Genomic DNA, 19,661 nt, shown 5'->3' with positions numbered 1-19,661 from the left:
AAAGATCTCTGGTGCAAATTTGAAACAATGTTGTGTTTAATTAAATTGTAAACAATACAAGGAAATCAACATTGACCAAGTGAGAATAGTTTCTAAAGGAAGACATCTCCATCTTGAATTGTCTTAGAAATGCCAATTAGAGGCACAATTGAAATGACACTTTTTAAAATAAAACCCATTTTATTAAGTCATAGGAGAATGATAGGTGGGTAATGAAGAAACTGTGTTTGCTGAAAGTTTCTGGTAGAGTTTTTGGATTGTTTTTCTACATGGAATTTCTGGTCTCTGTGCACAATTTTCACTACAAAACTATTTCTAATCAAATTGCAGGAAACTTCTTCAGAGTTTCTACTTAGAAGATGCAGCTTCTATTCAGAGCTGTCTCCTGTGTACAGCCACAGAATGGATGGCGATTCCTCTCTCCTGTAAATAGGTACTGATTTATCCTGGCATTCACATGGGTAACCATAGTTGATTGCTTTGCTACAGAAAATGCAAAATCCTCTACAGAACAAACTTAATTTTAAGCATGGTACAAAGACAGCGGAGATAGAAAGTTACTCTATTTCACAGGCTATGTCTGTGCTTTCTCATTTTCCATCTGTATTTTTAATCTAAAATTCTTGGATTTAAGTGATAAAAGATATTGAGAAGAAATGCATCAAATCTGTCAAAAGGATGAGGAGAAAGATGAATTTTGGATTTCATACTCTTGCATGATAGAGAAGTCATAATAGCCTTGTCTGAAACAACACCAAATAGCTTGTTAAAATGGCTGAAAACAAATGCAGATTTCATCATGTAAGAATTACTGTTGAGATAAACCTCTCCATCTTCCTTGGTTTTAGGAAATGGTTAGTTAACCTTTCAGTTGTATGATTTAGATAGTTTTGATTTTATACTTCTCCAAAAGAGGATGATTCTCAAAGGGGGAAAAAAATCCTCATGCTTTTTATTGCTTTGCTAATGGAGGGCTACCGCTGACTTGGTATGACCCTCACCATATTTTAGGATAATCTCAGGAGAGCAATAAGCTTCAGCATAACTTTAGTTACTCAACAGGGACACTACATGCCCCTATCATTCATATTCCACTTAAAAAGTTGTAAGCAGTGGTGCCATTATTTCTATCTTAGAACATTCTTAAACCATCTGTCTTCTCTTTCCTTAAGTGGGAAGAGAAGCAATAGAATCCACTTTTTTTTCTTTTTTTTTTTTTTTTCTAGTGCCAACAGCAAGGTCAGGGTTTGGATATAACCACTATCAATAAAAATTGGCTAAGTGCAATAACCCCTCAGATACAGAAGATGCACTGGTCATCAAAAGGCCCTGAACAGCTGGTAGGTGGGATATGGTTCTCCAAATACATGCAGATACTGCCATTAGAGGTGCCAGAGGCTATTTCAGGTGCTTGCACAGGGCTGGTAGATATGTAGTGAGAGCTATGAGAGTTTCAAGCTTGTGGGAACGGTGCCAGGAGACCAGCTGGGTCAGGATATGCCTGTGGGTCTCTAGTGGCCGTTAGGTATTTTGGTGTGCCAACAGGCTGTGACTTTCCTGGGTAGCCTGCAACCCTCTTACCTGAAAGCTCTCTGTGGCTCCCCTGCCTGTGTTTGACATCTGCTCTGATACAGTGCTGCTATGCAAGAAACACTAAAGGCTACTGCTATAGAAATTCCGAAGTTGTGAGTAAGAGCTGTGGAAAGTTTTACCTGTGGCCTCCACCCAAGTGCCCTCTGCCCACCAGTGCATTTGAACTCAGACCCTTGCCTTGGTCCTCATCTGCATGACCTGGCAGGCTCAGCTGCTCCCGGTTGATTCTGCCCCTGCCTGTTATGTCTGACTTCCCAGCATGATCCCAGACCCAACCCACTACAAGGGACATGGCTGGCAACCTGCAGCCAGTGGCCTTGCTGCCACTGAAGCTGCTCTGCTCACCTTGCTCAGGCAGTGCAGCAGGACCTCATGCTGGGGAGCTTCCCTCCTTGGTCTCCCCAAGTTCTGGCTTTCCAGCATTGTGGAGCTGCCCACTTCCCCTGCACCTGAGCAGTGCCATCAGACATCTTAAGTCAGGCAATTAATTCAGTCCTGTCTGGAAAGCTAGCAGGATGGCTTTGCTGTATATTTTCAGCTTCATACACAACAACAGTATTTCCTTAAAATACAACAAGGATCACTTCTACAGAGTACAAAAAAGCAGAAGGCGGCCTGAAGAGCAAACCAAGGCAGAAGCATCCAAAGGTCAGCAATTCGAATACGTGATTATAAATATTCCTCAGGTTTACTCGCTAGGGTTTTTGACTTGCAAGAATGTTTTGAACACAAACAGAACTCTAATTTGCTTACTAAGACAAAAGCTTCTCTTCCTGCTGTCCATCGCAGAGAATGCTGGATTGAAGGCTTTCAAAACCCATGGAATGTCCCTACACACTTAATCCTTTTTGGCAGTAAAATCGGAGAAGACAATCGCAACTTAAAATATTTCCTAATGTTTTAGGAGATGAGTATTCTAATAATTATTTTCCTATTTTTTTAATGGAAGAATAGAGAAAGAAAGACAAAGTTGGTGGCTTTTTCTAATAATGACATGAATTCCCCAATAGTACTTATCTGAAGATACATACTTGTATTGGTATTCCTCAAAACAGCTGCATGGCCTTGGATCCTGATGTTCTTAGTAGACAAAACTTAAAATGCTTTCAGTGTTCCTTGGTAAGAAGTTTAATATTAAATTAGAAGATTATGTCATTTAATGATAGTATTTTTGTTGTATTCTCTCATAGGTTTTTTTTTGCTTCCCAAGTATATGATAGATGGGTGCATGTGCATATCCTGTTTTTTCTTTTGACAACTACGTTTTTATTAATGAGGTTAGTATCACTCAGATGCAATAAGGTTGGTTCTTCCTATTTTTTTTTATGCCACTTGCAGCATATGGGAAAAATGGTGTAGGAAAATTCTTTGAGATAAAAATAATAATTTTGCATTTCAGTGGGTGTTTTTTCTTTTTAAATAATCTAGTTGAATTTATGTAGTTTTTACACAAAAGAGGTGTTATATAAACACTAAATTAAATTTTAAATACTGCTATTCTAAAGTTTTTTGTCATCTATAATCTGTTTCAACTTTCTTATTTTTGCTTCTTTGGAATAAAGCCAATTGCATAGAGCATTTTGAAAAATTAGTAACAATCTAATGGAAATATACGTTATGATGAAGTAAACTACATAAAAAAGAGTTTGTAATGGAAACATCAATAATTTTAAATTACACTGTCATAAATAACAAAGATATTAATATGGGATGCATATGTAAATATTAAAGGGAAAGGAAGCTCTGAAGTAATTGATAGATAAATAAATATTTCTGTATTAAGTGTGATTTATCAGCTATGTTATGGTGACCATAGGTAAGAATAAAGCCAAGTTTATATTTATGATTGCTATATGTTCCTCTTAAATGTATTTTTCAAAACAGAGGCATTTAAGACACAAGCAAAATACCCTACTATAGAAGATCAAAACACAAGTGTGCAACGTAAATGGCCTAGGATCTCTCAGCAGATGAACATTCAGAGTTTATGTGACGATTAGTTACAATGTAAAGTTAAAACATTTATAAACTTCTTACAAAACATAGGAAATTTGAGGGATAATATATATTTTTTTTTTGCTAAAGCAACAATTATCAGGAGATAATCTGTATCTATGTTAACATACTGTGTTGAATGTAGATGAAAGGCTTCAGAGTGCTTTTGTTGAGATAGCTCTGGAATGGGGATAAAAACATGGCCCCTTAGGTCTCACAAAGCTCTTCAGAATGAGTAAGAGTTATTACTGCCAGTGAACAATGGAGAGGTTGATGCCAAGGAAAGCCAAATGATTTGCCTGTGCTAACAAAAGAAGGGTAAAAACATAGGTCCTGTGAATTCCAGTTCTGTTTACTACATTGCACTGTTTTTTAGATAAATGCAACAACAGAGTTGTTTACTATTTCCAAGGGAATTTGGAGAGTTTCAGGTTGAAAAATGCTTACAAGCTATCAAGTTAAAAAAGGAATATGCAATCTTGTCCATTTACAAGTGGCGTGTGCAATTGCATAAGATGTTTAAATATTCTTAGAAATACTGATGTCATGTATGTACCTTCTTTTAATCTGACTGGTCAGAGCTTTAGAAACTTCATATTCATATATCAGAAACATGGTAAAGATTTGCAAATCCTTTTTTTTGTCTCCTGTGCTTTATCTTGGCATTTAAAAAAATCTTATATGTTATTCATTTTTTTTTTTTTAATTGCAGTGAAATTGAAAAATGAGACTGAACAGGCAGATTCTTACGTCATAATTTCCTTCTGAAATATACTGGATGATAATATGCTGTCCTGTAAGTGGGATTTTAATTGGTGTAATGATTTACTTTCCTACTCTTTTCACTGGCTTAAACAGCTGGCACGTAGCACTCAGCAGAAATGAGAACTAATAAATTAATGCATCAAATAATTAAAACTATTAGCTGCTTCATGATAGTTTTCATCAACAATATTTATTGTTACACACAGACTTGCTCTAGGTATCAGTGTGCATTTATCTTCATGACAGAGCAGCCACTAGACGGGAAAGCATGGATAATAGACATTTGCATTCCAAGACAGTCCTTTTCAGGCACACTAGTTTTTCTGCAATATGCTGTGCAGGTGTAAACAACGTGATCAGCTTAGCTAGTGTTGTTGAAAACACCTTTTATTTTTCTTAACTGACTTACATTATCACATCATTTAATGTGAAGTCCAAAGGACTCCTGTACTAAAGCACACTACAAAATAACTGTCTTTGATTATACTGCCTTTTAAAATTTCAAAGGCCCCTGTTATTTATTTGTCTTTCCAAAAGTGATGTTTTGGTAACTACACAGTTAAAATGCACAGTTCATTTTGACAGATTGATTGATACAACAGACAGGCTGATCTATATATTTTTCACAATATTATTATGCAGGCTGTTATTAATAAGTTATTGCAATATTTAAACAATGGCACCAATCTCTTTTTTTATCAACTACAGAGTTTCACTACAGTTTAGAAAACATCTGCGTAACAACAGGCCTGGCTTAGACTTGGAAAGAGAGCACTCAATGCATATATGTTTAGTTAATGTCAGAAAAGTTCATTATATGCTCAAATGAACTAAAGATAGTGTGTTTAAACATGTGTATTGATAGTGCTTACTATGACAAAATGTTAAGATAATTCACACATAAAAAAGTTTTGAGTTAAAATTCTCTAACTGTAAAAACTCTTTCCTTCTGTGCTTAACAGAGGGGAAAGTTCTTGCATAACTTTTGATGCACAAATGAGTTAGAATTTAATTATTAGTGAAGACTGAAATAACCTGAGATCCTCAAGGAACAGAGAACTGCAAAGTATGATTTCACTTAGAAGCAATTGCTTTATTGTATTTAAAATTTTCTCCATTTTTTAGTTTATTGTGCTAGAATGTGCTAGTTTATTGTGCTATTATTTAGTTTACTAGGCTAGAATTGAAAAATAATAGGACTCCATTATTCTGGACACAGGTAAAATAAGTTGCTTTATAATCAGTGTTACATATTTCGATACATATATTGTATCAATACATTCAAGCTTCATGTTGAAAAGGAATAACTGCTTTACTCAACAAGTCTTCCACTCGTATGTGAGACTGAACAGCCAAGAACTTAGTCTTCTTTCTCATGCTGTGCATATAACAATGTTACTAACTCATACGCTCACCTTAAGGAAGAGTTACACACAATGAAAATGTACTTCTAAAATGTAGATTATTTAAAAGAGTCTGAGTATTTTTCCTTGAGGGACTTTTAGAGAAAAGGAAGAGTTTTGCTAAATACTATTTGGATAATGAAGCTGTATTTCCTGACAAGTTTATCTCCTCCAGTCCAGTCTTGTCCTGTGTCCCAAGCCATCCTCTCATGCTTGCCCCTACCTTACAGAAGCTGAATGCCCATAGCTCCTATCACATGTTCATCCTTCTCTTTCAGCAGATTTGGCAAGGACTGCAATGGAAATCTGCCTCCTCTGCTCACAAGTCTCCTCCAGAACTGTATTACACCCCCCTCTTATGGTGAGAACCAGTGTTTATGGCATGCCTTTGTAGAGTCCCAGGTGATGGATGCATGCATACACATGATGTTGGAAGATGAGAAAAGGCTGTAATTCCAGGTAGGATGACTTTTTGTAGGACTGCTCTATGACGGGACTCTTATGAAGGATCAAACACTGAGGCTGAACACTGAGTTCCCTCCTGCTCCATGGAGGTATGTGGCAAGCACAGCTAGCCATCATGTCACAGGTAATGCCAACCTTTGCATAGATATATGGTCTTGGGGCAGGAGAGACTCCAGCACGGTTTCCTGATCAGGTTTGAAAGACAGGCACAGTGAAGTAAGCGCATGAGTGGAGTGTGAAATGCAGAGGTTTTATGTTGCCTGTGTGAGACAGCGTTTTTTAAGTGGTAATGGCAGATCTGAGTGGGATGATGGCTTTCTGAAGACTGCAAGAAAGCTATGGAATGAGTATCTGCTAGACTCAAAGAAAGATGAATGCTGAAAGGAAGGGGCTGGAACTGGAAGAGAGGTATTTGGGCCAAAGCCAGGATGGGTGGGAGAAGGTGAGGGAGGTGCACAACACATCTTGGCTGGCTCAGTGTTTTCTCTATGCAACACAGTCAAGGTCTTCTAATGCTGCAGAGCAGGCGTGGGCTGCAGCATCGTTAAGTCGTCATAGTGCCACTGAATAAAAGAAAAGATAAAAACAGAGTGCGCTTCTCTAAGCATCTTTTAATTTGTGTTTTAAATCAGTAAGGGTTTTGCATGAACTAGCAGGTCATTGCACAAAAATTATAGCACTATATGGCTTTACTCTGATAGGTGGTGTAAATCTGGATCCAAATTTCCAAACCCTTGCAGAAATTATGCTGTGTACATGCCTGTGTTTCATGATGTCTTCCCAGTGTACCAACTGGCATGTGTGCGTATGTAATTTGAGTCATTTCAAAACACCTGGCTCTTTTTAAAGACATTTCCATTGCAATACATTTTTGTAATCTGTCTGTAAAGATATATGGAATGATTTTTTTTCTGAGAACTGAAGTCTTCTTGCAGACAGCTGCAGTTTGCTGCATAATGTCGACACAATGGGGATGATTTAAGGATGCTATGTTTGCCCTCAATATGAATTTCCTTGCACTAATGGCCCCAGTTTAAATCTTATTGTGGGATTTTCCTGTTCTTGAAATCAGTAGGAAGTAAGCCAGTTTTCTGAACCTTGTGAGAGTAACTTGTTCTCTCTGGATTCTAGTCAGTGCTTATTGCCTCACTATCAAAATGCAGCTTCAGTTCTTGAAAGAAAGAGCTACATGTGGTGAAACTCTTTACTCTCCTTGGAAATGAAATTTTCAACTCTTCAAAGTAGGAGTCCTATTTCAAGATATTCTCACTTTAAAGGGAAGTTCATTTCCCATTTAAAGTATGTATAATATTCAGAGCTCAATGGTGAAGCATCTCATTAACAGGACACCCAACTAAATTGTCTGCAATAGACAGCTATTTCTGTACAGAGAATACTGAAGATGTTGGTTGCTCCCACGCCTGTCAGTGTGTATGGGAGCTGAAAATGGTTAGTGTATATGGGTAAAAGTGGCCTAGCAGTTTTGAAGTGCAAGAATAGATTTTGGGGTCCATTGGAAAAGCCTTTAAATTTAAGTATGAACTACAGTAAGAAATGGGGCTAGCAGCTAAGAGTCCTAGAAAGATAATGATGGCTTTCTGTTCAGCAATTCAGAGATACTCAGTACACAGCTCCACCACTGGGTTCATAAGCTGGAGCAATATTTTGGTTTATCAGCAGACATATTTTCTTATACTTTTCTTTCTACATCTGGAAAACACATGCTATCTGTGTATGTCTGAAAATCATGAAAGATTTGCAAAGTTACTCCACTAACTCTAGAAAGGGAATGGAATTGGTAAAGTAATGGGCAAAGACAAGTACAAATCAATATATTGCCTTTAGATTCAGCCAATGGCATCAGCGCAGTTGTTTTTATGTAGCTTTCCACTTCTATCTGAACAAAAAGACATAGTTGTTAGAAAGAAAAAAAAAAGGAAGAAAATAGCATATAAAGAAGTACTTGGTAGCTGCAGTTGTAAAAAACACAAAATAGTTTTGGGCGTAATGCTTTAATCGTCATATGAACGAACACGGCCCCTTTAATGTAATTTGCCAAGTTGATAGACTTTCTACATACGTTAATTACCAGCATCTGAATTATGATCATACTCATTCCTATTCTCTGTAGAAATCTTTAAACTTCCAGCACTGTCACAGCTTTCTCTTCTCACTTGATGATTATAGGTAAAAGTTTTATTAACAATTTAATTATTCTCTTTAGAAGCCAACATAATTACAGTGGGCTTGACTCCGCTCCCATTAAAAGTCTTTTTAAATGATTTTGCCATTAGATGTAGTCCAGTGTGAGAGAAGAGCAGTTTGAAATCAACAAAATCGTGCTTCAAAATTGCAGTGATGAAAGAGATTGAAAGGAGTAATACCATTAACATTTTACAGAACATCACAGTACTTGTGTAGGGGCTATCAGCCCCGTCTAAATACATATTGGGTAAATCCTGCAAAACTTCATTCACTTTCAAGGTTCTTATTCGTATGAACAGCTTGACTAAATCATCTGCAGTAAAGAGGAATAGTCTAAGAAGTTCTGACTAAAGAGTTGTGACTAAAAAGCTGGACTGATGTTTATGAGACCAAGCTTTCGTTTCTAATTTTATCATTCTCGTGTTCCTTGTCAAAATATTTACTTGCATGTTTAATTTCAAGGTGAATATGTGTCCTGGTTCCAGTTAGGACAGAGTTAATTTTTCCTCCTAGCAGCTGGTAGGGTGCTATGTTTTGGATTAGGATGAGAAGAGCGCTGATAACATGCTGATGTTTTAATTGTTGCAGAGCAGTGCTTACACCAGGCCAAGGACTTTTCAGCTTCTCGCTCTGTCCTGCCAGCGAGCAGGCTGGGGGTGCAGCAGGAGCTGGGAGGGGACAGACCCAGGACAGCTGACCCAAACTGGCCAAAGGGGTATTCCATACCATCTGGGGTCATGCTAAACAATATATAGGGGTGGCTGGCCGGGGTGGGGGGGCCGGCTGCTCGGGGATAGGCTGGGCATCGGTCAGCGGGTGGTGAGCAATTGCATTGTGCATCACTTGTTTGTACACATTATTATTATTAATACTATTATCATTATCACTATTATTATTATTGTTATTATTATATTCCTGTCTTAATAAACTGTCTTTATCTCAACTCACAGGCTTCACTTTCCCGTTTCTCTCCCCCATCCCAGAGAGGGAGGGGGGAGGGTGAGCGAACGGCTGTGTGGTGTTCAGCTGCCAGCCGGGTTAAACCACAACAATATGAAGTCACTGCAAGGTTACATGTCTCAAGGGTAAAGATCCAGGGTAAGAAGATATCATCATGCATGTACTTATTAGAAATAAATGCTAGGAGAAGCTAAAGGGGCATAATGCTTGCAGATGATTTGGTGAGCCAGTCATATTATAGACGCAGCATAAAGTGAGTATCAAAACCAATACCACTATTGAAAAGTATAGTTATAAAAATTGCCTTGTTAGCAGCAGAGTAAAGGAAAACTTTATAAAGAGATTTATTTACAAACAGTAAAGAAAGAATAACAATTCTGAAATTATAATGAAGTGAAGGAAAAAAGAAAAGAGTATCAACACTAGTACTTCAGCTCTAAGAACATGTTAAGGTACCAAGGAAGGCCAGAAAGAATTTAAAGTGATGCATTAAATTCACAAAATTAGTAGTTCTTTTTTAATTATTATTATTTTTGAAACACAGCAGAAGTAGAAGCTTCCCAGGAAGTCTCTAGAGCAAATGAATGGTGTACAAGATACGTTCATGGAAAAAAAGTCTGTCAAGTATTCAGTATGTGGAAGAGCTTCAGGAAATTACTATGTCACTGCCTCTCTTGATGGGAACAAATTCTGGAGGCACCTCAAATTATATACAAACCATTCTTAAAAAATGGAGAACAGTGTGTTCTATCAGATGACAGGAAACAAGTAATATCGACCCAATTTAAAAAAACAAAACAAAACAAAAAAACCAACAAACAAACAAATTTCTCTTACCTGTGGTTTTACTAATTTAATTGCCAAGACTGGCTTCCTTAACTACAAGAAGGGACTTTTACAGACAGGATTTTTAGAAAGAGCCCCAAGGAGAGTTAGAGGAACTACAGACTAGTAAGTACTTCTGCAGCAAGCAAATTGATGGGAACTGTAATGAAGAACAGAATTAGCAAATAGATGAGTAAGCATAATAAGCAGGGAAGAGCAAATTTTTTTTTTTTAGTAGAGGGAAATCATAGGAAATAGTTGTGCACAAATCTAGTAGATAATTTTTTGAAGGAATTGGTAAGCAGCATGTGGACACAGGTGATCAAGTTGATAACATGAATCTCCAAAAGCACTTCATGAGATCCCTCAGTAACATTTTTCAAAGAAACCAGGCAGTCATGCAATAAGCGTATTTTTTTTCATGGTATAATCATGGATTAAATAATGGGAAAAGGGGTAAGAATAAATGTCAATTATTTCAACTGAAAAGAGACTACTACTTAGTCCTGTAAGAATCATGTCAGGAATTATACGTGCAGAACTGTGCTAGAAAAGTGAGTGAAAAGTAACATAATAAAGTTTGTTCGTATTACAAAAGTATTGGGGCTGTAAAGATCTTCAGAAGAATTTCTAAGATGCTGGGTTATAGTACAATAAAACGGTAGATGAAATTGGTTTTTGACAAGTAATGTATAGCAAAATCTTCTATCTCTATAGATATTTGGCTTTTTACCATTTAAGAAAGAGACTTTAAGAGTAGTTCCGTGTAATTTACTGACAATTTTGACTTAATGCTCTGTATCAGTCAAAAAGGCGAATAGAACCTTGAAATTTTTAGGACAGGAAAAAAGAATGAAACAGAAAACACCACAATGCGACCATATGAGTTCAGGATGCACCGATCTCTTTAAGTCTAAAGTCCTGCATATTGAGAAAGTATATAGTACTACCAAAAACGGTAGGGTGAAGTCTGATCATAGATATAAATTGTTGCAGGTAAAGGGGGGATTAAACAGATTAGTATTCCTCTGCATAAAAAAGGGAAGATAGATTGAAGAAAAATACAACAGACATCTATAAAATCATAAATGCTCTGGCAAAGGTGAACTGGACATGATCATTCATTTATTCTTATTATTATTATCAGTCAGCTGGTTAAAACAAAGACACTTGGTATAATGAAACGGTGAATTTTATGGCTATTTTGTATAATGGAACAGTGAATTTTGTTATCCAAACAGGTTGTTTGGAATGAATGAATGTCTCCAGAAGTGATTAGACAAATCAGTGGATAAAAGTCACATTGAGACCAACTAAGTATGAAGATATTGATGAATTCTTTGGCTAAGAAAGTACCTAAGCAGTAGCTTTCTAGAGTTTGGATACTTGTGGTGAATGAAATACCACTCATTACTACTGTCAAATACAGAAAACTGGATTAAATTGATCCCTGTGCAGACTTCAGTGCAGACTTTCTCAGGTTTCTACTGTAAGGTGTTCTAGTGGCTATAAGCATGCAAACGTGAAGATAAACACATGACTCACAGGAGTGAGAGGTTTTAAAGACCAGCTTTACCATAGACAAGGTAAGATGCTCAGAAAACAATAGAGCGAAGTGGGAATAATATTAAAAAAAAAAAAAAAAAGCACTTCTGTTAAGCATTTGAGTTAAAAGCTCAGATCTTGAAAGGTCCTGATTATTTTCAGAAATTCATTGCTGAAGTACTCAACCTGTTGGTACTAAACTCTTTTAGCTCAACTAAATTTCTTTAAAATGTTGTCTGATGAGAGTTTATTTCACCTGTATAGATTACTCATTAAAAATACTGTCAATGACAAAAGCCAAAATCTTTTTGAAAGTACCTCAAATAGTTGCACTATGTCATTAAATGCATGTCATCAGCTGTTAGATACTACAGTACTCAGCTCTGTAGAAATACAAACCTAGGAGTTGGACTTGATGATCCTTGTGGGTCCCTTCCAACTCAGGGTATTCTATGATTCTATGAAACCTGAAGACAGAAATTGCTGATTACTTTAGGATTAAATCCTTTCAGCATATTAAAATTCAGGGCAGAAATGCACCTTAACAGCAGGTGTGCCCCCTGTACCTAGAAGAACTCTGAAATCCATTGAAGGTGGAAGCTAGGCAAGATTTATTTATTATTATTTACCTTTAATAGCATAATAGCACTGAGGGAGGCTAGCTCCTGTTGTGGAAGGCAGTCAATACCTTGCAAGTTCACACCTATCAGCTCTTTCTAAACTGAACTGTGATTTTCATATTGCTATCAGCATGAACAGAAAGATCTCTTGGAGGAGTTGTAATTGGACATGTGTAAACGAAGCTAAAGCTCTAAATCCTGAAGCCTTAATAATTAGCACGTGCTGTCAGCATTGCTATCAGTTATACTGATGGCAAGATAGCAAGTGTCAACTATCTTTAATTGCATCAGGTCAGTAGTTTTTATCTCCAGTTAAGTAGAATAGAGATTATTTTACGTACTCCTAAATGATCCTTTTAAGGCCCCTTTATAAAAATGTCCCATTTGGGCGTGTCTGTGGTGGTATAGATCTTTTTATTTCAGTTCTCATAAAAAGGTAGTGAGCAGGCAAATTATAGTTATGGCCAGTGAGCAGGCTTGAAAGGAAAGCATGACATTTTCAGAGCAGAAGTAGTCCTGCTCATCACTGTTCAAATGAACACTTAATAATTCAGAACAATTAACTGCTTTATAAATTTCCTCTTCAATACGTTTCCAAATGTGAATAGATTAAACAGTAATTGCTATCAAGCTTTATGTTCTATTTCATGTTCCTAATAAAAGTTTATCTCATGGAGCTTACTTTGTATATTTTTGATCTACTCCTAACTGAGTGCAATATACTGTATTAAAATATTTATCATTGTGCTATCAAATATTAACCATTTTAAAATCATCTGACTAAAGAAAACAAATACTGCTACTTGTTTGACTTTTTATGAATTTCCTAGTATTTAGTTATTCAGAATGCTCCCGTGACACAGCACCAAAAATACTGAAGTATCTGCAAATCACATTCCTTCTTCCTAGACTGGACTGTTGTGAAATGGACTCTGATCATGTCTATCACTATCGTTCATTTTGGCTCTGCACATCGAAAAACAGTTCTTCAGTCTGCAAAAAGTTACTGTACCACCTCAGTACAAGCAGATCTTAGAGTTTTGTGTTATTCTATAGGTTAGGTGTTTTTCTGGGAGGAGTGGGGGTGAATACAGAACAGTTTTGAATTTTTTTTAGGAAGTCTCCCTAATTATCCACCTGCTTGTTCTTAAATTGTGTAGCTTTGTCTGGTACAAATGCCAACAGCTTGCTAGAGTATAACGTGAATGGTCTAATGAGGGAAAGAGGAGATGCTGATCCCCCATTTCCCCAGCACGTGCTGTATTGCAGGGCTGCATAGTGCAGCCTCACTGCCGGTTGCCTGGGTCACATCATGCCCCAGCCCATGGGGCGATGCCCTCCCTGGGTGCTCCTGCTTGTCCAACCCCTGGCTGAGTCGTATCACAGAACTAAAGCAGAGGAAAATTTTCTTGCCTCTTTAGTGTCCTGCTGAGTTAGTTCTGAGATGGTTCAGGGATGGGTCCAACAAGTGCCTGAGATGTTACTGGGGATGGGGGATTAGACAGCTGGTAACTGGGAGAAGGGGGATTGCAGCACCTGCAATTAAAGCAATTTAGGCAGCTGTGGAATAGCACCTTTGAAGCTGATACCTTGGCCAGATCACCAGGAGAAGAGCCTCTTTGCTCCAATCCAAGCCTTTACCTTGCTGGGGAAGAATTGTTCTATTAAGGGTTACGTGTGTCAATGTTGCTTCTGTACAATTCATTTTCACGTTGGAGAAAGAAAATCTGATCACCAGGTTATCAGAATAAATCTCCCGAATTGAAGAGCTGGAGTCTGTTAAGAACCTAGTGCCTCTTAATAAGATGCTAACTTAGGCTAGCTAACCCCCTACCCTATGCCTCATTCTGTTTGTTTTATGATCTGTTATCCCTAGGGGCTTCCCCACACACAGGTGTTACCTAGCTCACAATCCTGATCCTTTTTGTAGAAGCCTTCCTTCCAGCTCAGAGGCACCGAGATAACCTGCTTGAGCATTCACGATGTCACTCTAGCCTATTCCCTTTGTAGGCTGCTCTCTTTTCACAACATTTGACAGGTTTTGAAGCAGCAGTACTAAGAGGAGCTTGAGGCTTGATCCCCAGTCTAGCCATTTTATGGTAACTATGTAGATCTTTAAAATACCTATATGTAGACAGCATCCCATGCTTTTATTTTCTTCTCTATGCTCTTCATAGAGGAAAGGTGTTTCATTTAAGTTTTTTTTGTTAAATACAGTATTTGTGGTGTGGCATTTATTTATTTTTAAATATCCTCTCTGCAGGGAGATATCAGCCTTCTTTTTCTCCAAGTCCAGTATCTCATTAAAAAAATATAACTCCATGATATTCATACTTGGATAGTAAAAATATTTTCTATGTATCAGTTTATCTGTATGGTTATTCTTTGGGCCGTGTGTTTTGGAATTAATGTAAACGTGCTTATTAACACATTGTTTCCTCAGGTTTAGAAGGCTCAGGCTATCAGTATGGCATTACATGTATAGTAACTCAGCATGCTTCCACTGAGGCTAATGGAATCGGTGTTTTGAATCATCTGAGAATCAGGCTTGATAACACTGTAATTTTGTTTGTAATTTTGCCTTGCTTGTCCTTACACCCGTGAGCTGTACTTTGCCTTGAGCTGAAGCAGAGGGATTCTGAATTGGTTTAAGGAGAATTATTCTGCATTTAAATTGGGAGTAGTTTGAAGCAGAGTCTGTTCCTCTGACATCCAAATCCCTATACACACACAATTTCTTTAGTCTGCATAACAATCATGTAAAAGAGGTATTGGGAAAGCAGCATTTTATGTGTCGAGTCCAAGGGCAAATTGTTCCTTAGGGACCGCCATGTTCAACCCCATCAGAACTTCATATTTTTCAATAAATTCTTTTTATTTTATGTCCCTCTGGCTCCAAGGGTGGCAGTGCACTTGCTAGCACCAGTCCTGGCACCAAAACAGACCAGAAGTAGAAGTCTATACTGCACCTGTGCAGAGGGAAAATTCCTTTTGTGGCCTTGCCCCTGGTAAAAGGATGGAAAAAGGTGAACCAGAAAGCAGGGCTTTCTGGTTTTGAATTTGTTTCTTTTTACAGAATATAGTTCCCCACACACAAATTCAATGTGCAGGTATCGAAGGACAGATGCACCTGCGTACAAACAAGTCTAAAAGCTCACTAAGCTTCCAGGGGAGAGGCAATGGGAAGAGAACATTACATTTACATACTTAATCTATCTAGAAAGAAGAATATGATGTATTTTAAGAAATGGAAGGTAATGCACCTTTTCTTGTTGAACTGTGAATGCAAACTTCCACAAGCAAACATTACTTTAATTTACAGGATCACAATTTCAGGTTTGATTTTCTTTGGAAATTCAATCTGCATGATTTTGATCAAATGCCTTGGGCTCTCACATTTGTAACATCATAAAATGCAGAAAAAATGTATTTAATCATACAAGTCAAATGCACGCTGTAACAGAATATGAACTATCTAACAGGCTGCAGAGCGATAAAAGTTCAGTCCAGATACAAGCACTGAGTGCAGCTTGAGCATTGAAGATAAGAGTGTAATTGTAATCCTCTGCCTGCTTTAACAAAAAAAATAAAATAGGAGAAAAAAAGAGGGTAAAATAAAAGAAACTATTCAGAGCTTGACATAAGGCATCTGACTGAAAACTTACTTGCTAATTGTTTAACATTTACACCATTGAAACAAGATGATTTAAAACAATGATTCACAAGAAATAACGTGCTGAATTTAACTGGGGTGCAAGCTACTGTTGGTAACTCTTGTTCTCAGTCTAGGCTTTGTGGGGCTGCAGGACTGAAGGTTCAAGCTCTGTATTTGCTCATTAGCTATATGAAGGGAGCTAGTGAGTCATAGTAATCATTGGACTTTCCCTCACCCTTTTCCCCATTGGATAATCATGCATAATGAAAATTAGAGCTGTGCTGCTAAGCTGAGTTTGGCAAGAGTGGCACTTGTTCTTTGTCAGATTGGGTAAATATGTGGCTGTTTTTGGAATCAACTGTTGCGCACGTGAAATTAAAAGGTGTTATTTTCAAACACTCCTGAGCGTATAGAACAGTCACCTGAAATGTCGTGGACAAGAAGTATGAAAGATACAATACTTTGAGTTGTAAGCTTAGAAAATCGAATGAATGCTCTTGCGTAATATTTTATCTTCATTCATTTTTCAAACTCAAGCAGTTCTTCTGTGTAGATGCTTCTAATTTTTTTTACGGGTTCCCCTTATCACAGAGCACTGTGTTCATTTCAGGACTGGCCCAGAACAGCTGTAGTTACTGGTTAAGTCTCTTTCTGGGTTTGTAGCTTTGTTTTCTTCTGTTTCTACATTCATTTTTAAAGGAAATTGTTTAATTACTATAGCGTAGAAAAATGAAATATAGCTATGCAGTTCCTCCTGTTTCTGGAATTCTAAAAGAGTTTCAGGACCAGACTGCTCAGTTCGTAATACGCTCCTTATGCTTTGATCTCTGTATGTGTGCTGGTGAGAAAACCATTGTGCGTATCTGGAAGGGCAGTGGAGAGCTAAACCCCAGCTGCTTCCCCTGCGTGCCTGGTGCCTGCGGCATGGATGGGTCCAGGGGGAGGGCTTAGAGGCACAGTTGCATCTATTCCGCCTCTTTTTCCTGAGGGCAGCAAACCTTCCTGTACCAACCAGACCCTGCTGACCACTATGTCTGTGCAGCACAAACCCTGAATTCAGTAAGATAACAGCTGTTATCATGGTGCTTTTTATCTGGGAGGCGAAGTCTAAAATTGCATCTGACCTCTGAATGCACAGAGACGCAAGTGATGAGCGCTCTGCCTAGATCCTCCTCAAAGGTTTTAGATGAAATCGGTACGAGTGCAGTACCTAAATGAATACTTCTGAGGATAATAGCTTCTGTCTCTTTCGCCCAAGTGTGGTACAAGGTAGACTTTGAACAGTAATTTATCAAATGATATATTGTGAGCCTTAGAACACAACCGGACTTCCAGCATTGTTTTTCACAAATAGGATTACTAATATTTTAAACTAAGCCACTCCATTTACTTATGCAATCATACAAGTAATTAAACTAGCTATGGTATAGATTTAACTTACTTATTTATAGGTCATGCTTCTGGTCGCCCTAGGTCAATGATGTATAGCAACAAAGCTCCATAAAAATAGATTTTCTTAATAATGCCGATAGGCTTTGTATGACCAAAAGTAAACAACCACACGTTGATGTGCTTTATGAGTATCTATCTTTGCATATGTATATTTCTGGACAGCGCAAGCTCAAGGGAAACAAATCACAACCATACACTACATGTCCAGACAAATAATCCTTTTGTGCTTTGCTAAGGCAGAAGAAGAAGTTCCTATTTTTCCTGTATATTTCAGGGTTTGCTTGTTTGTCCAGTCATTTGTTTAGATTTCAATGAAAAGATAACAGAGGTAAAATTGCTGTGCTACAAAATTAAATGAATTGGAATTCTGTTCCTCCATGAAAAGACTTGAAGCAAGATTTAAATCAGTGTGTGCTTGGTAAAACATGGCAATTTGGTGTCTGTTCCATAGAACTGACAACTGCATCTAGTTGTTTTTCTTCTAAATTTGATCAGATACTTTGATGGAACTTGGAGAATATCTGATAGTTATAGAATCACATGGAGATTTGTTCATAAAATAACAACACAGGGACACTTAATTAGTTTTGTCAGCAAATAAAAAGGCACTAGCTTGCATTTCCAGAAACTGTCTAAAGGTTTTACAAATACTCTGATTCAGCTAAAATCAGGTTTTTTATATGTTGGGCTCAAAAAATCCTAATTAGGAAAACATTATTGAGCTTATAATGTCCAAACCTGAGAAGACTGGAAATAGTTAATAAGTAATTACTTTTACAGATTTAACAACTTGGTGTGTGTGTATATATAATATGACCGTACAATTCACTCCACAGATCTCCAGCCCTGTTCAATATCTCAGCTACTTAATATTTTATTTAAACCCATGATACAGACATAAATGTTTGCTATGTTTTATTCAAATTCTGCTTCAGAGAATCATATCGATTTCCTTCTTTTCAGTTTTTTTTTTTTTTCTTTTTCCTTCCTGTTACTACCATATCTCGATGCTTCGCAAATTCTAATGCTTATTTTGCTGGTACCTAGGGTAAGGTGCAGGGGAGGTGACAACCTCCTCCTACATAAGGGGTGCACAGGCAAAGCAAGATCCTGTGATTTCAAATGCTGGTTTTGAGATACCTAGGATCTGATTTTTCAAAATATTAATGATAGAGGACTTGGAGATTTGAAAAGTACTTCACCTGCTTTCTGTTGGAACTGTATGTGCTCCATGTTTTGTCAAACAGAACTCAAGGGCAGGCACCCAGCAAATGGGAATGAAGTTAGCAACCACACACAAAAAATACGGTTTAAACAACCTGCCCAAATACAGACAGGAGCTTTCCTGGCAGAGGCAGAGAGAGTCCAATTTTCTCAGGTAACATTTAGCTGCCTTGCCAATGCAACCTTCCTTTCTATTCGTGTATGAGTTTAATGATAATTGATTAATTATTACAGTCTGTCTTGAAATTCTGCATTTGCTGGTTTTCAGACACATTTACTGAACTGTCACAAGCCTAGGTTTTCTATTTCAGACTATTCATTGTTTAGAGAGGAAGGGGTAATCTCCATCTTTATTGTTCCTTTAACTTATGATTTAAAATTTATGTTTGTTTTAGAGCATTTAGAGAATTTGCGTGGCTCTCTGGTCAATTTTATGTTTGGCTAATCAGTGTCAGTAATTACATTCTCTTGTGTTTTTCAGCCTTACAAATCAAAAGCAAGCTGTTAGAGGAATCTCTGTTTAATGTGTCTGTGTGGAAGCATGCAGAGAGGCAGGGAGAAAAGGTGAAAGAAGAACGTGAGAGGACTCTTCAGAGTTTCTCCAAGTAGGTGATCAAAACAGTTATAAAGAATAAATCTTCAGAATCTATTACAAAAGAAATTGGCAATAAAAGCCTAATCCTATATGTACTGGTGTGCTATTTCCACTCATTTACAAGACCTGTTAACCAGAAAAGGATCTAAATATACAACTAAGCATTGAAACATCTGCTTCTAATAATACTTATACCAAATTTTAGCACCTATTTTTAAAGAAGTATACTTTTTAAAAATTATCTTCAGCTTTTATGTGGTTTTCATTAATTATAACAAGTAATGAGGTAGTGTGTTGCAGTTTTATTGTTCAGAGACATAGTCCTAATGTATGAAAGCATAGTTCAGTTACTCAAATAG

At 37.3% G+C, this 19,661-nt stretch overlaps 2 protein-coding genes across 14 annotated transcripts in view; one reads left to right on the top strand and one right to left on the bottom strand.

Moving 5' to 3' along the window:
* The window catches only part of NTNG1 (netrin G1), a 157,018-nt gene that overhangs the window by 8,272 nt on the left and 129,085 nt on the right, over positions 1-19,661 (bottom strand). The window contains exon 10 of one of the 12 annotated variants that reach the window (XM_083846754.1): positions 12,192-12,223. The exons of the other annotated variants lie outside the window; for them this stretch is intronic. Within the exon in view, the coding sequence (XP_083702880.1) occupies positions 12,207-12,223 (17 nt within the window). The 3' untranslated portion in view covers positions 12,192-12,206. Of the gene's footprint in view, positions 1-12,191; positions 12,224-19,661 lie in introns of those variants that run through there. 12 annotated transcript variants of the gene reach the window in all.
* Positions 1-19,661, top strand: part of LOC310903457 (uncharacterized protein) — an 88,419-nt gene that overhangs the window by 8,397 nt on the left and 60,361 nt on the right. The window contains exons 3-8 of one of the 2 annotated variants that reach the window (XM_083846774.1): positions 331-433; positions 3,478-3,607; positions 4,302-4,384; positions 6,035-6,117; positions 9,377-9,524; positions 19,189-19,312. In XM_083846774.1, the coding sequence (XP_083702900.1) occupies positions 4,375-4,384; positions 6,035-6,117; positions 9,377-9,524; positions 19,189-19,312 (365 nt within the window). In that variant the 5' untranslated portion in view covers positions 331-433; positions 3,478-3,607; positions 4,302-4,374. Of the gene's footprint in view, positions 1-330; positions 434-3,477; positions 3,608-4,301; positions 4,385-6,034; positions 6,118-9,376; positions 9,525-12,156; positions 19,313-19,661 lie in introns of those variants that run through there. The other variant, XR_014587538.1, reaches the window with a different exon arrangement.

Source organism: Anser anser, assembly GCF_964211835.1.
Source record: "Anser anser genome assembly, chromosome: 8".
In the NCBI taxonomy this organism is placed as follows: Eukaryota; Metazoa; Chordata; class Aves; order Anseriformes; family Anatidae; genus Anser; species Anser anser.
The sequence above is the reverse complement of the archived record's forward strand: the minus strand, read 5'-3'. Positions and strand labels throughout refer to the sequence as shown.